The sequence below is a fragment of the Phocoena phocoena genome, chromosome 12 (assembly GCF_963924675.1).
Source record: "Phocoena phocoena chromosome 12, mPhoPho1.1, whole genome shotgun sequence".
NCBI lineage: Eukaryota > Metazoa > Chordata > Mammalia > Artiodactyla > Phocoenidae > Phocoena > Phocoena phocoena.
Genome location: NC_089230.1, coordinates 27,256,984 through 27,269,577, shown reverse-complemented (window position 1 = coordinate 27,269,577; position 12,594 = coordinate 27,256,984). Strand labels below are relative to the sequence as shown.

Genomic DNA, 12,594 nt, shown 5'->3' with positions numbered 1-12,594 from the left:
ATGTCACAGTGCATCTAGCATGTATGGGCAACAGTGTGATTTCCATAGGAATTTTGAGTGTTTAATGTAAATTTGAGTGAGTTTACAGGACTAGGTCAGTGGCAACTTATTTTTGAAAACATTGAATGCCCAGCAAAGGGATTTGTACTGTTTCTTTAAGTAATAGTTCTCTTTGTGTCGAATTAGTACTAATATCTGCCATCACTTTTTACTTGTTACACATTAGAAAATGACATGATTATAAGGTATGTCTAATTCACGATACCAAAACTTTTAAAGGTAAATAAGACTTCACTGAACTTTTTTAATGGTTTATGAGAGACTTGAAAAACACGTTTTAGAAGTAGCTCAATCAATTTACTCCTCAAACTTTGAAAGCAAAGAAGTAATAACAACATTAAAAAGGTATTTATTAAAAACCTAGTTATAGGTGGTTCTGGAGTTGACCCCGTATACTCTAATCCAGACACACAAACCTAAGAGCCGCAAGGTATGTGAACACATGCAAGTCAAAGGTAGGTATTTTTACCTTGCGCTAAACAGGCAACAGAACATGAATGTCAAAAACAAAGATGTATAAGAGGACAAAGAATGCAAGAAGTCTCACGATCAGACTGCAGAATGGATTCAGGGAGAAGGTCATGGAAGACAGAGAGTAGGAGGGCCCAGAGGTCCAGATGAGAAAATAGAGTGAGACCCATGGTAACGATATCTTAGAGACAGAAAGATTTGCAATCATTTTAGATATTTTATGCAATAGAAGGAGCAAATCTTAGAATTTAACTGTGGGATGGAAAAGAAAGTTACCACAATGAAACTCTTAGAGAATCTTTAGACGGTTAAGATCTCATACGTGCATCAATGTCGATTACTCCAGTGTGCTAGGCTTTCTTTCATTGATGATACTGCTGTTATTCTTCTAGCAACGCTACATGTCAAAAAAGCGGGGTGGGGCAAACGTAAGGTAGATAGCTAGTGGGAAGCAGCCGCATAGCACAGGGAGATCAGCTCGGTGCTTTGTGACCGCCTGGGGGGGTGGGATAGGGAGGGTGGGAGGGAGGGAGATGCAAGAGGGAAGAGATATGGGAACATATGTATATGTATAACTGATCCACTTTATTGTAAAGCAGAAACTAACACACCATTGTAAAGCAATTATACCCCAGTAAAGATGTTTAAAAAAAAAGCGGGGTGGGGGAGGGGGTTCAGTTGGATCCCCTGTACCATACTACACAGAGAGTAGTATATATTGTCTATACATTATACATTAAAAAGCTTCACCTTTACTTTTCACCCTTGATTCTCCTGCCATCACAGAGGAAAACGGGTTCTAAAATTACCTTAAAAATAACCATGATATATATTCATTTTTAATCCATTATCTTCCAGCTTTCCCTTTTTTTTTTTTTTTTTAGTTACTCCTGTAGATGACAGGAAAATAGGTGTTCATCACTGTAGCAAAGCGCTTAGCCTTAGAAAGAACCAGGGAAAACAACGGGAAAAAAATACAGCAAACTGTTTCCAATTACCAGCAGATGCTTCCATTTATTCTAAGCGTTCTTATTCAGTTAACTGTACAAATTTTTAATCATATAAACCTGGTAGTGTTCGAGCCTTGTGCTCTGGATTTACTCTTGTCTTCCAGTTGATTTCACATGCCTTTTGCTTCTGGCATCACTTTCCCACGAATACCATGCCAGGAGCTGCATGAATTCCAGGTGATACATGGTAAAGAGCGCAGCTCATTGCAGAGTTTATTTATCTTTTGTGTTTTGTTTCGTATTTCGCTGAGGCTGTGAAATTACAGTACATCTCTCTGAGTCAGCAGCACCGTGGGCCACTCGCTGGTTATAGTGCCATGAATGCCTACTTTCTTTTCTTCCGTCTTTGCTTTGTGGAATCATCTGGTCACCATTCTTTCATGCATGGAATATTACAGTGGGAAAGATTACCAGGCTTCATCCAAAGACCGCTTTACATAGACTTTAATAAATCAAATGAAGGAGTAGGTCTTGATGAGAATATCCCTGATGATGAAGAAGATCAAAGACTCAGAGCCTTGCCTGTATTTCAGTCATTCTGAAAATAGCAATAGTAGTAGCCCAACAAAATGCTGGAAAGACAGAGGGTTGGCAAAATTGGCCTAAGTAAATTTTGTTTGACGTTTGGTGAGGAAAGACTTTCAAAAATGGCCATTTGGTTTTGAAGTTGACTCCATTGTATATATATTCTTCATCACAGTGGCCAATACTGGATGTTCAACCTTATCTTTAAAGTTAATTTCTAAGGGAAAGAAATTAATGAAACAAAATTCAAAAGCCAAGCAGTGGTTCAATATCATGAATGTCCCTGCACATATAGCCCTTGCTCTTATATTGCAGTCCTGGTTGCTTATTTCCAGTTGAGAGTACTTATCCTGAGCCACTATTGATTGTTTTCAAAAGTCTTAACACACCTGTGGCCACCTAGAGGGGTGGGATAGGGAAGGTGGGAGGGAGACGCAAGAGGGAGGAGATATGGGGATATATGTATATGTATAGCTGATTCACTTTGTTATGAAGCAGAAACTAACATGCCATTGTAAAGCAATTATACTCCAATAAAGATGTTAAAAAAAAAAAAGTCTTAACACATGTTCCCGTAAAGGTAGGCACTTTTGCTGCATTTTCTTTCATAAATAACTAACATGGAAGAGGCAGAAAATACCTGCCACATAGTAATCCTCTAGCCTTGCTACTCAGAGTGTGGACCGCAGACTAGCAGCCTTGTCATCCCCAGAGAACTTCATGGAAATGCAGGGTCTCAGGTCCCCAGCCAGATCTGCCCAAACAGAATCTGCATTTTAATAGGATCTCCGGGTGATCTGTTTGCACACTAACATCTGAAAAGCATTGCTCAAAACAGCATCTGAGAGACACCTTTTGGCATAGATGTTTTATGTAATTCATAGTCACCAGGAGGTAATAAGTGAAAGAAAGAGGGAAAAATAAATCATAATTTGAAGAGGCAGTAGGATTACACTTCATACACATATAGTTGAAACTTCCTTCTTCCAAATTGACTTTGAACTCCGTAAACATAAACATAAATGAATGCCAAGGGGGGAAAACTGGTACTGTTAGAAGGTTTTATTCCTTACCATTTTCTCACTTTCCTTTTATGTTGTTTATACTAATAATATTTTTCTATCTTACTAGTTTATTTTGATTATATTAAGAGGGAAAAATCCTCACTCGGGCATTTCCCAGCAGGTCTTTGAAGATGTCTGGGCAGTCTCCCCTCCTGCCTCCTTGAGGTCTTCTCAGCCTGGGCTAATTCTTGAGAGCTTCCAGAATCCGAGTATCTCACTTGCAAAATAAATGGTATAGACAATCTTATTTACAAAGCAGAAATAGAGACACAGACATAGAGAACCAAGGGGGAAGGGGGGGATGAACTGGGAGACTGGGATTGACATATATACACTACTGATACTATGTACAAAATACATAACTAATGAGAACCTACTGTATAGCTCAGGGAACTCTACTCAATGCTCTGTGGTGACCTAAATGGGAAGGAACTCCAAAAAGGAGGGGATCTATGTATACATGTGGCTGATTCACTTTGCTGTGCAACAGAAACTAGCACAACATTGTAAAGCAACTGTACTCCAATAAACATTTTTTTTAAAAAAGAAGTAAAGCATTGGGCTTCCCTGGTGGCGCAGTGCTTGAGAGTCTGCCTGCCGATGCAGGGGACGCGGGTTCGTGCCCCGGTCCGGGAAGATCCCACATGCCGCGGAGCGGCTGGGCTCGTGAGCCATGGCCGCTGAGCCTGCGACCCTGTGCTCCGCAACAGGAGAGGCCACAACAGTGAGAGGCCTGCGTACCACAAAAAAAAAAAAGAAGAAGTAAAGCATATGTCAGACTGTTGTTAAGCCACTTTTGAAACACTGTATTTGGTTTTACATACTATACTACCTTGAAAAACACTTGTCAATTAAACGGAGATGAGCTAGGAGCTGTCAAAATTATTAAAATGTTTGAGGAATATAGACCCCAAGCAAAAAATTGGAGGCCCACATAACTTGTTTAGAGAAATGAGGCCGGGGGAGGCCCAAGACGCATGTTCACTACCACAGCACACGACACAAAGCTGCACAGCTCATGAACATCAAACATACCCATTAGTCACTGTGGTCTGAAATTGAAATTCCCAATCAAGGGAATCGATACAGAACACTAAATAACCCATGATAAAGCAGGGTTGCAGGCTTACACCCTAGACAGGATTCATGGCCGTTATCACACCTCCAAAATGCAGTTACAGTGAATATTTATCCTACTGGGACCCTTCTTTTAACACGTACTTTGTCCTTTATCTATCTACTCTCATTCACGCGTCAATCGCTTTGTCCACCTTTCCTCACCTTTGTACCATTAAATCCCTCACTATCTCTCCCATGGGGCCACTCTCCAATACTCTCTCCAATACCCCTGTCTCTGATTTCCTCTACTCCTGCATCCTCATGGGAACATGAATTTCCAAAGCGGGACCTAACTCAGGGATGGGGGGTTTGACTTGTCAGTTTTCTTATAGATCCCAGGAAAGTAGAGCCAAAATTTGAGTTTAGATAAATTGTCAATTATGATTTCTTAGCTTAAAAACAATCACTCAAAAATTTTACAGCACACTAGTGCTTACGAATCACTCACATTTTAATCTTATTTTACTCTTAGAAGATCCCCATGTGATAGATGAGGTCGTTACTGCTATCATACCCATTTATAAATAAATCTCTTAAGTTTGAGGCAAAGCTCAGTGGTGAACTGAGACTGAAGTACAGTTTTTATAACCCTAAGATAAGTAGTCTTGAAGGACTTCTTGGAGATTTCATCATTGTAGCTATTTTTTAAGAAGGTGACATGCCCTCAAACATGAAATTATGAAAAATGTACTCTACCACCACTTACAATCTTTGACAATCAGAAATATTTCTGAAATCCCAGGAAGGTTTCAGCCAGAGGATGCCATCATCACACAGCAAAGCATCAGGTGTTTAGTCCTGGAAAGAACAGCAGGGATGAGGAGCCAGATGGAGAAAATCAACTCTTCCAGCCATTCCCCCCCCCCCCCCCCCCCCCCGCCCCCGGTACGCGGGCCTCTCACTGTTGTGGCCTCTCCCGGTGCGGAGCACAGGCTCCGGATGCGCAGGCTCAATGGCTCACGGGCTCAGCCGCTCCGCGGTATGTGGGATCTTCCCGGTCCGGGGCACGAACCCGTGTCCCCTGCATTGGCAGATGGACTCTCAACCCCTGCACCACCAGGGAAGCCCCTTCCAGCCATTTTGTTCTCAACCCTTGTGTTATTGGACTCATTTGTTGTGGGTTAACTGTCAGAGACAGTAAACAGCATTAGTTAGATATCTGAGAGCCAGGATAGAGATCTGATGCCAGCTCAAACCCTGATTTCTCTCTTTAAATGTCCAAAGAAAAGTAATAGAAGACCTAACCCACAGTGAAAGTCAGAATCGAGGTGAGGGAGGCCAGACAGGTCCCAGGTGCCTGAGAAAGGACCCAAGGGCTGGTACAAGAGGTTCTCTCCTCTGCTGTTGCTCTAGCTGTTAATACATATTTGCAGAGTGAATAAGGGAATAATTGGTTGTAGTTTAGAAACCTGTTGTGAAATCAAACTATGAATCTGTCAGCTCAGCCCCCTTCTACTTCCCCCCACCTCGCCTTTCCTCATCTTGCCCCACCGCTCTCCTCCCTTTCCACGTGACAAGGGAAATGTGTGCTGCCTTCTACGGTCGGTCTGTAGACCAAGTCCTTTTCCCTGCTTGCTGGCATGACTCCTTGAGATTAGTTAAGGCCACAGTTATTACATTTCTATTTCTCCTGAAGGACACTAAATTGTTTGAGCTTCTTCTACTTAGACTACCTTAAACAAAGTTGAAAGACCGGTTTTTCCTCCCTTGCTCGTTTTGAATTTCATTTGAATTGCATTTGTGAAACCTCAGGTGGTCGTGTGTGTGTGTGTGTGTGTGTGTGTGTGTGTGTGTGTGTGTGTGTTTACACATCCGTATTTGAACTGATGGAGAGAATAGGCCAGGACAAAATGAATAAACTCCCACAATAGTTTGAAATCTTTAAATATAGAAGCAGGATGAGGGTTAATAAGCATTTAAGGGCTTCCCTGGTGGCACAGCGGTTGAGAGTCCGCCTGCCGATGCAGGGGACACAGGTTCGTGCCCCGGTCAGGGAAGACCCCACGTGCCACAGAGCAGCTGGGCCCGTGAGCCATGGCCGCTGGGCCTGCGCGTCCGGAGCCTGTGCTCCGCAATGGGAGAGGCCACAACAGTGAGAGGCCCTAGTACCGCAAAAAAATAAGTATTTGGAATACTTGCAAAATATCTGAGTGAGAATACTTTAATTAATTAAAATGACGTTTTGTGAAAATCTATTGCTAGACTCAAAATAATCTAAAATTGAAATGAATGTGTATTTATTTCTAAGTGTCCATTTTTAAAAAATGTACATTCTCTAAAATGCTTAGAAATATTTAATATTGTTAATATTTTCTTTTAAAAATCATATATAATAACGGCTTATCTGCCTAGCCATAAGTCCACAAGATTTTTACATAGCCCCCAGAACACTAGAAATTCTTCAAGATAATCCAGGTTCTAAAACATTATGTCTTCAAATCTTTTTTCTTGGTCATATACTTCAGCATTGTGGTTATCAATTCCTTCCTTTATAGCTGCAAACACACAGCAAAGTATTTTTGATAGAATTAGGTATCTTTTGGTGGTTTTGACTTTGTTAGTTCTCATTACATTTCCTTCACACAAGAAGAGAACTACGCTATTTCCCTCTTACCGGGATGTTAGGTTGACTCACAATGCCTGAAAATAAATGCAATTATTTTGAAAGTCCATTTTAAATTTCCTATTTGTAGCACATTAGTTACAAATGCTAAGACTTATAAGAATCTTACAAGTCACAGAGTCACATAGACCTCTTTGCTCCATGAGTCCTCAGGGCACAGAACTTCCCCATCAGCCCCTTCTCCCCATCCCTAGTATAATAATAGGTGAATGATGTTCACCGAGTAAGGGAAAAATCATAGGTTTACAGACATGCTCTTCTAAAGTAACTGTCTTTAAGACAAAAGAGACGCCAGCCTACAGAATGGAACAAAGCCACCTTTCAGAGAACTTGTGAGGGATAGTAATATTAGTCCAACAAGTGCTAGCATCTCATCGGTTTATCCCACTCTCTTGAACCTGCAGTTGAGCCAAAATTCTCCTGAGCCAAGCTTTCTCGCAAGATTTCCTGTACTTCCTGTTTCTATGTGAGCCAGAAATACCATGAGAATGACCTTCCTTGTGGTATTTCTGCACTTCTACCCTGGAGTGAAGATAATCCCATGTTGGGGAGAATTTTTGGTTTTAATTGTGCAATATTTTTAATTTTCAAATATCCAGATGAAGGAGATTCCTCTTTGAGAATGAAAATGTGAGATGGTATTTGCTTGGCCCTAATTCATTTCCACTAGGAAGTATTCATGTTCAGTGATTCAACATTTTGCGACTTCTCTAAGATATTTTTACGAGGAAATATGTAAGACAATATAGAAGATACAGTGGAAACTCATATCCTTGGATTTTTTAAGAAAGCCATTCTTGAAGGAATATGTGCTAGGAAGAGTTATATTCTTAATACATTAGCGTATGTGACGTATTATACCATATACTTGTTTTCTTTGTTCTTAACCCCTTTGTTCTGAGGGTCAGGATATCCTGATGCAAAGTACTATTGCAAAATAACTGAACAAAAATAAAAATAGTCAAACACTTAGGAAACTCTTCGGTTGTTATGTCAAGGAAGTTTGTGACTGAGGAGTGAGTATAAGACATTATTCAGGAAATATGCTAATAGAGTACAACAGCCTACATGTGCTTATTAAATAAAAGTGTCTCAATTCTAGAGAGCCTGAATGCCTCCAGTCTGATGGAAGGGTAAGATAAGAATTGGGAGGGCTGTGAAAAGTGGTGAAACTGTCAGACTGAGGCTTAAATCCCTTCATCCCTTATAAAGAGGGAAGTTTAAAAAGGCACATCTTTCTCATAAGTGGATCATTGATTATTCCCTAGTTGGGTTGTATGAATATCTGGTTGTTAATAGGAAGAGCTGTTTGATCGATATTTTAATCATGAAACTCACAAGAAGCAGTGTCTTAAATGTCTTTTATTGTTGTTTTTTATCCTTAAAGGATGTTGACCCTTCTTCGCCTATTAGGAAAGATAGTAGGTTTGATGAGGTAAGGGCGATGAAAATAATACACACCCTACAATGGTCTTTCTCCTCTCCTCCAAGTCCCCTCTGCTCTCCCCTAAAGAAACATCAGATGATTGCGTGATAAAACAGCCCCAAAAAGAACGTAGAGCAGAAGCAACAGATTGTACATCAGCAAAATAAAATGCCAAGCAAAATAATGCACTTTGAAATACAGAGACATGAAAAGGAGAGAAAGATGGGATTGTTACAATGGCCTCCCCAAGAAAATAGGAGCTATTCACGTGAATGCACAAGTTCAAATTGTTCCTACAAACCCAATTTGCTGGCAAAAGTACCGAATATAATACCATCCCACTTTTGTTTGTGTCCAGGGCTTTTCACACTAGCTCCAGGGGCCATCCCTTTCTGTTGCACGGGTTCTGACTCCTAGGGTAAGTGCCTCCAGCTCTGAGCCTCAGGATCCAAGACACATGGCCCGTGATCGTCCTCAACTGAACCACTGTCAGGTGGGGGGAGCAGTTTGTGGCCAAAATACCATGTCCACAGCGCTCTGTCTCTGGAAAGTGAACCTTCAACACTTTCTTTTCACTGTCATTTATGCCCCCAACAAATCTAGTTTAAAATTATTATTAAAGGAAATTACTAGTCCTTTGAAATGAGTTTTTAACCATGCCCAGCTATTTGTCCAGACTCTGCAACCGCACCGCACGTTTGCATGAGGACCTTGATGCTTCCCCAATTCACTTCTTTCACAGTTAGCTTTGGAATGTGATTCAATGTTATTTCCCTTCCAGCTGAAGGGCAGCTGAGGTTACAAAGGGATTTGACTAATAGGCCAAAACCCAGTTAAGTTTGCTGAAAAGCAAGTGACAGCGAAGGGGGAGGGGTGTGGAGGAGGGGAGTGTGTGAACCGTGGTGCCCAGGACCAACCCAAGAGCCTTCTGAAGAGCCCCAGTCCAGCGCACACTGTGGTGAGAGGGTAAGGTGGCCCCCAGCCAGACCTTCCGGAGAGAAGCAGCTGCGATGCTGAGCTTCCCCTGTTTTCTCCTTGATGCTTGCAGGGCTGGAGCCAGGGAAGCGTCTAGGTTTCCTGCACCACAGGGGTGACTCCTTACCTGACACCTTCAGGTAACTGGTCTCTGGAGGACCCCCTGGGAGGCTGGCAAAGGGGCGCCGCCCCACATCTTTGCCTGAGTCCTTGAGGGCTAAACAAGCCACTTGACAAACTTTGACAAGCACCAGAAAAGACTCGAGAACAAATAAATCAGAAGAGGGAAAAAGCGAAGGCTAAAGCCTCCATGGCCTTTTTCCCCCCTGCTGTCGTTCCAGCTGTAGCCTGGGCTTAATTAAGTGCTGCAAAGTCAGTGCCTGAGAGAGAAGGGGGAAAAAAATGCTTTCTCTCTCTAAGGCAGGAGGACAGGAACCGTTCTCACCACTGAGAAACCTTGGGAAGTGAGTCGCTCTCATCGTCAGTGTTTGTGGAGGGACTGGAGGGACAGAGCTTTGCCAGGCTGGAGGAGGCTTGCCTTTCCGAAGCTGGAGAGGATTTTCCGGGGGTTCGCCTTCCCCTGCCTGGGAAGAATTTCCCCTCTGGTAGCAGCCGCAGCAGCAGCGCGACCTCCTCTTCTGGAGACCAGGGCAGAATGCCTGTGCTCGAGCGCTATTTCCACTCGGCAGAGCTGGGCAGAAGGTGGACGGCCCCAGAAGGTGTGCTGCCCTCCTGCCTGGGCAGCCGGCCGGTGTGCCAGCAGGGGCCGCTGCCCTGGGACTTGTCAGAGATGATCAGGATGGTAAAGCTGGTTTGGAAATCCAAAAGTGAGCTGCAGGCGACCAAACAGAGAGGCATTCTGGAGAATGAAGATGCTCTCCACAGCTTTCCAGGTAAATCAGCTGTGGGAGGTGTGAAAGGTACCAGGGCCAAGTCTCATGACTTTCAGTCCCTTCCTTGGAGAGCCCACGAAATAAAAATGGGAAAAGGAAGGAAGACAAAACTGTAGCATAGGGCCCGAGGGCTGTGGTTAATGAACGTTTGCTCTGTTACAGAAATGCATCTTAAAATTAAGAGTGATGTGGGAGTTAGGAGCGTGAACAGACGGACAATCAAGAAACCTGGGATCTGGGCTTAGCTTGTCACTTGTTTGCCCTGTGGCTTAAACAGGTGAAATTTCCTAAGTTTCAGTCTCCATAGGGAGGGGATGAAATTGCGTGCTCTTTAAATTGGGTGTCTATCCTGCCTCTGCAATTTCTTATTGACAAGACAGTTACCTCTGAGAGAATATTCTTCTTGGGTTGCTTTTTTGTAATGCTTTATAGAAAGTAAAATATATTTTCTCATTTTAAACTGTGGAACTACAGCATGTATAAATCTTCCCAGGACTGAGTTTGGCCTGGTAGTTTTTTATGTCATGAGAGAGTTGATAAACTTCCTTGCCTCAGTTTTCCCTTTTGACAAATGATAATAATACAAATTTCTCCGTTGATATCAGGAAAAATCAACTCACAGATTTGGAAATGATGGTTCATAGGAGCTTTGTTATGTTATAAGAATGTGCTGTGCTTGGGACGGTTGAGGAGCACTTTGCTGTGTTTTTAACAGGGGGTACCACACCACAAACATACCTAGGATCCCTGTGGAGGATGGGACTCAGATAACTCCGTACACTAAGAATACAGGATGCACTCTTCCTTAGGGGAATATGTTGGTAGATATTTGGAAAGTGATGGTTTGCTTTAGAAGAACGAATGTGAGCATGTGTTTATGCATTTGAAGTTTTGGCTAGCCCTGTGCACGGAATCCTGACATGCCATTGTTGGTGAGAGATGGGGGCCTAGATGGAAAAGCAATACCAAAAAGTACCTCTCTTTTTTTCTCGTGGAAAAAGACTAGGAAATCAAAACTCGGCTAATCTTGTTTTTAATCATTTATGCAGAAACCTTTTTTAAGTTGCCTAATGATCTAAAATGAACATTATTAAAAAATAATGCTCTGGGCAAGAAAAAAAAGATTGGAAAGGAATTTAAAAAACAACAGTATTGGTCTCTAGTAAACAATGAATACTTAGGAAAGAGAAGGAAACCAATGAGACTGACGTTTATGTGGCATTTGGGAGATGGATGCCCAGGGAAATGGGTCCTGGTCAGAAAAAATGAGGTAATGCTAAAGCCATCCCATATTTCATGTGAGTACAAGAAAAATGGAAAAACCCACCTGGGCAGAAAACTTAACTGTGACACTTCAACTTCTACTGCTCTGGTTTGTTTCAGTATATTAAATGATTAAAATGCATGTTTCAAATTACACTTTTGGTAAAACTACTTAATTTAACAGATGTTAGCATGTCTGTAGAGATATGTGTGTATTATTCTTTATATTATATACTAGCAGGTGTCTAATTCCTGAAAAAGCAATACTACAGAGAGAAAACAAAACCCCTCTAACTTTTTGTCACTTAAAAGCTACGTTTTTCTGGATGTTATGAAGTTGAGCTAACTGAGTCTTAATGTGCCCCTGGACCCCTGCCTCACCCTTTGTGGAATATATCTCAGCAGCCATGCTGCTTCCCAGGGAGACTGCCCCTGCTTTGTTGGTCCCTTCATCCTGCCTGCCAGGAGGCCAAGCTCTATTTCAACACCTCCCCACAAGCTATCTGTTTACCTTCTCTTCTTCCTTCCCTGCCTCCCCAGCCTCAAGGAGATGAGGGGCTCACACTTTCTGACATGGACATAAAGCCATTATCGTTCATATACGCAGCATGGGGCCATATGTTGAAACCCCAAAGGCAAGTTGCTTCACTTTCCAAATTGTCTTATTGTTCCTCTCATCTTGTTGCTGAGGCTGCATTTCCTCCTCACATCAAGTTTCTGTGCCATTCTCACCGTAACAGCGTGATGGTGAGGGTAGAATATTTCCAAAAGCCTGGAATCTTTCCACTTTTAGAAGGAGATGGTTTAAACTGTCTTCATTTTGAGTACGGGGGTTTAAGTAGAAAACACCAAGACACATGGTGGTCTCTCTCTCTTTCCCTCCCTCCCTCTCTTTCTGGAATCTGACCCTTGCCTCAGAATCCTCAAACAATTTACGCTTTGACGACATGGGGCAGTTTACTGTTCATCAGTGTGCATCAGGTGGTGCCCTACCTCTGAGCCTTGCCTTATGCTTAGAATGTCTTTTTTTGGCTTTGGCCATTGAAAATTTTTATTCAAATACAAAGTCCAGCTCAGGCATCCCTTTCTCTGTAATGACTTTTCTGATCTCCATCCCCACCCCCAAATCTTCTCCCACAGTCATTTATTCCCTCTCCTTTACTCT

At 42.3% G+C, this 12,594-nt stretch overlaps 1 protein-coding gene across 2 annotated transcripts in view; it reads left to right on the top strand.

Annotated features, from left to right (window-relative positions):
• Window positions 1–12,594, top strand: part of PDE7B (phosphodiesterase 7B) — a 218,973-nt gene that overhangs the window by 62,909 nt on the left and 143,470 nt on the right. The window contains exon 1 of one of the 2 annotated variants that reach the window (XM_065888733.1): window positions 9,652–10,166. The exons of the other annotated variant lie outside the window; for it this stretch is intronic. Within the exon in view, the coding sequence (XP_065744805.1) occupies window positions 9,929–10,166 (238 nt within the window). The 5' untranslated portion in view covers window positions 9,652–9,928. Of the gene's footprint in view, window positions 1–9,651; window positions 10,167–12,594 lie in introns of those variants that run through there. 2 annotated transcript variants of the gene reach the window in all.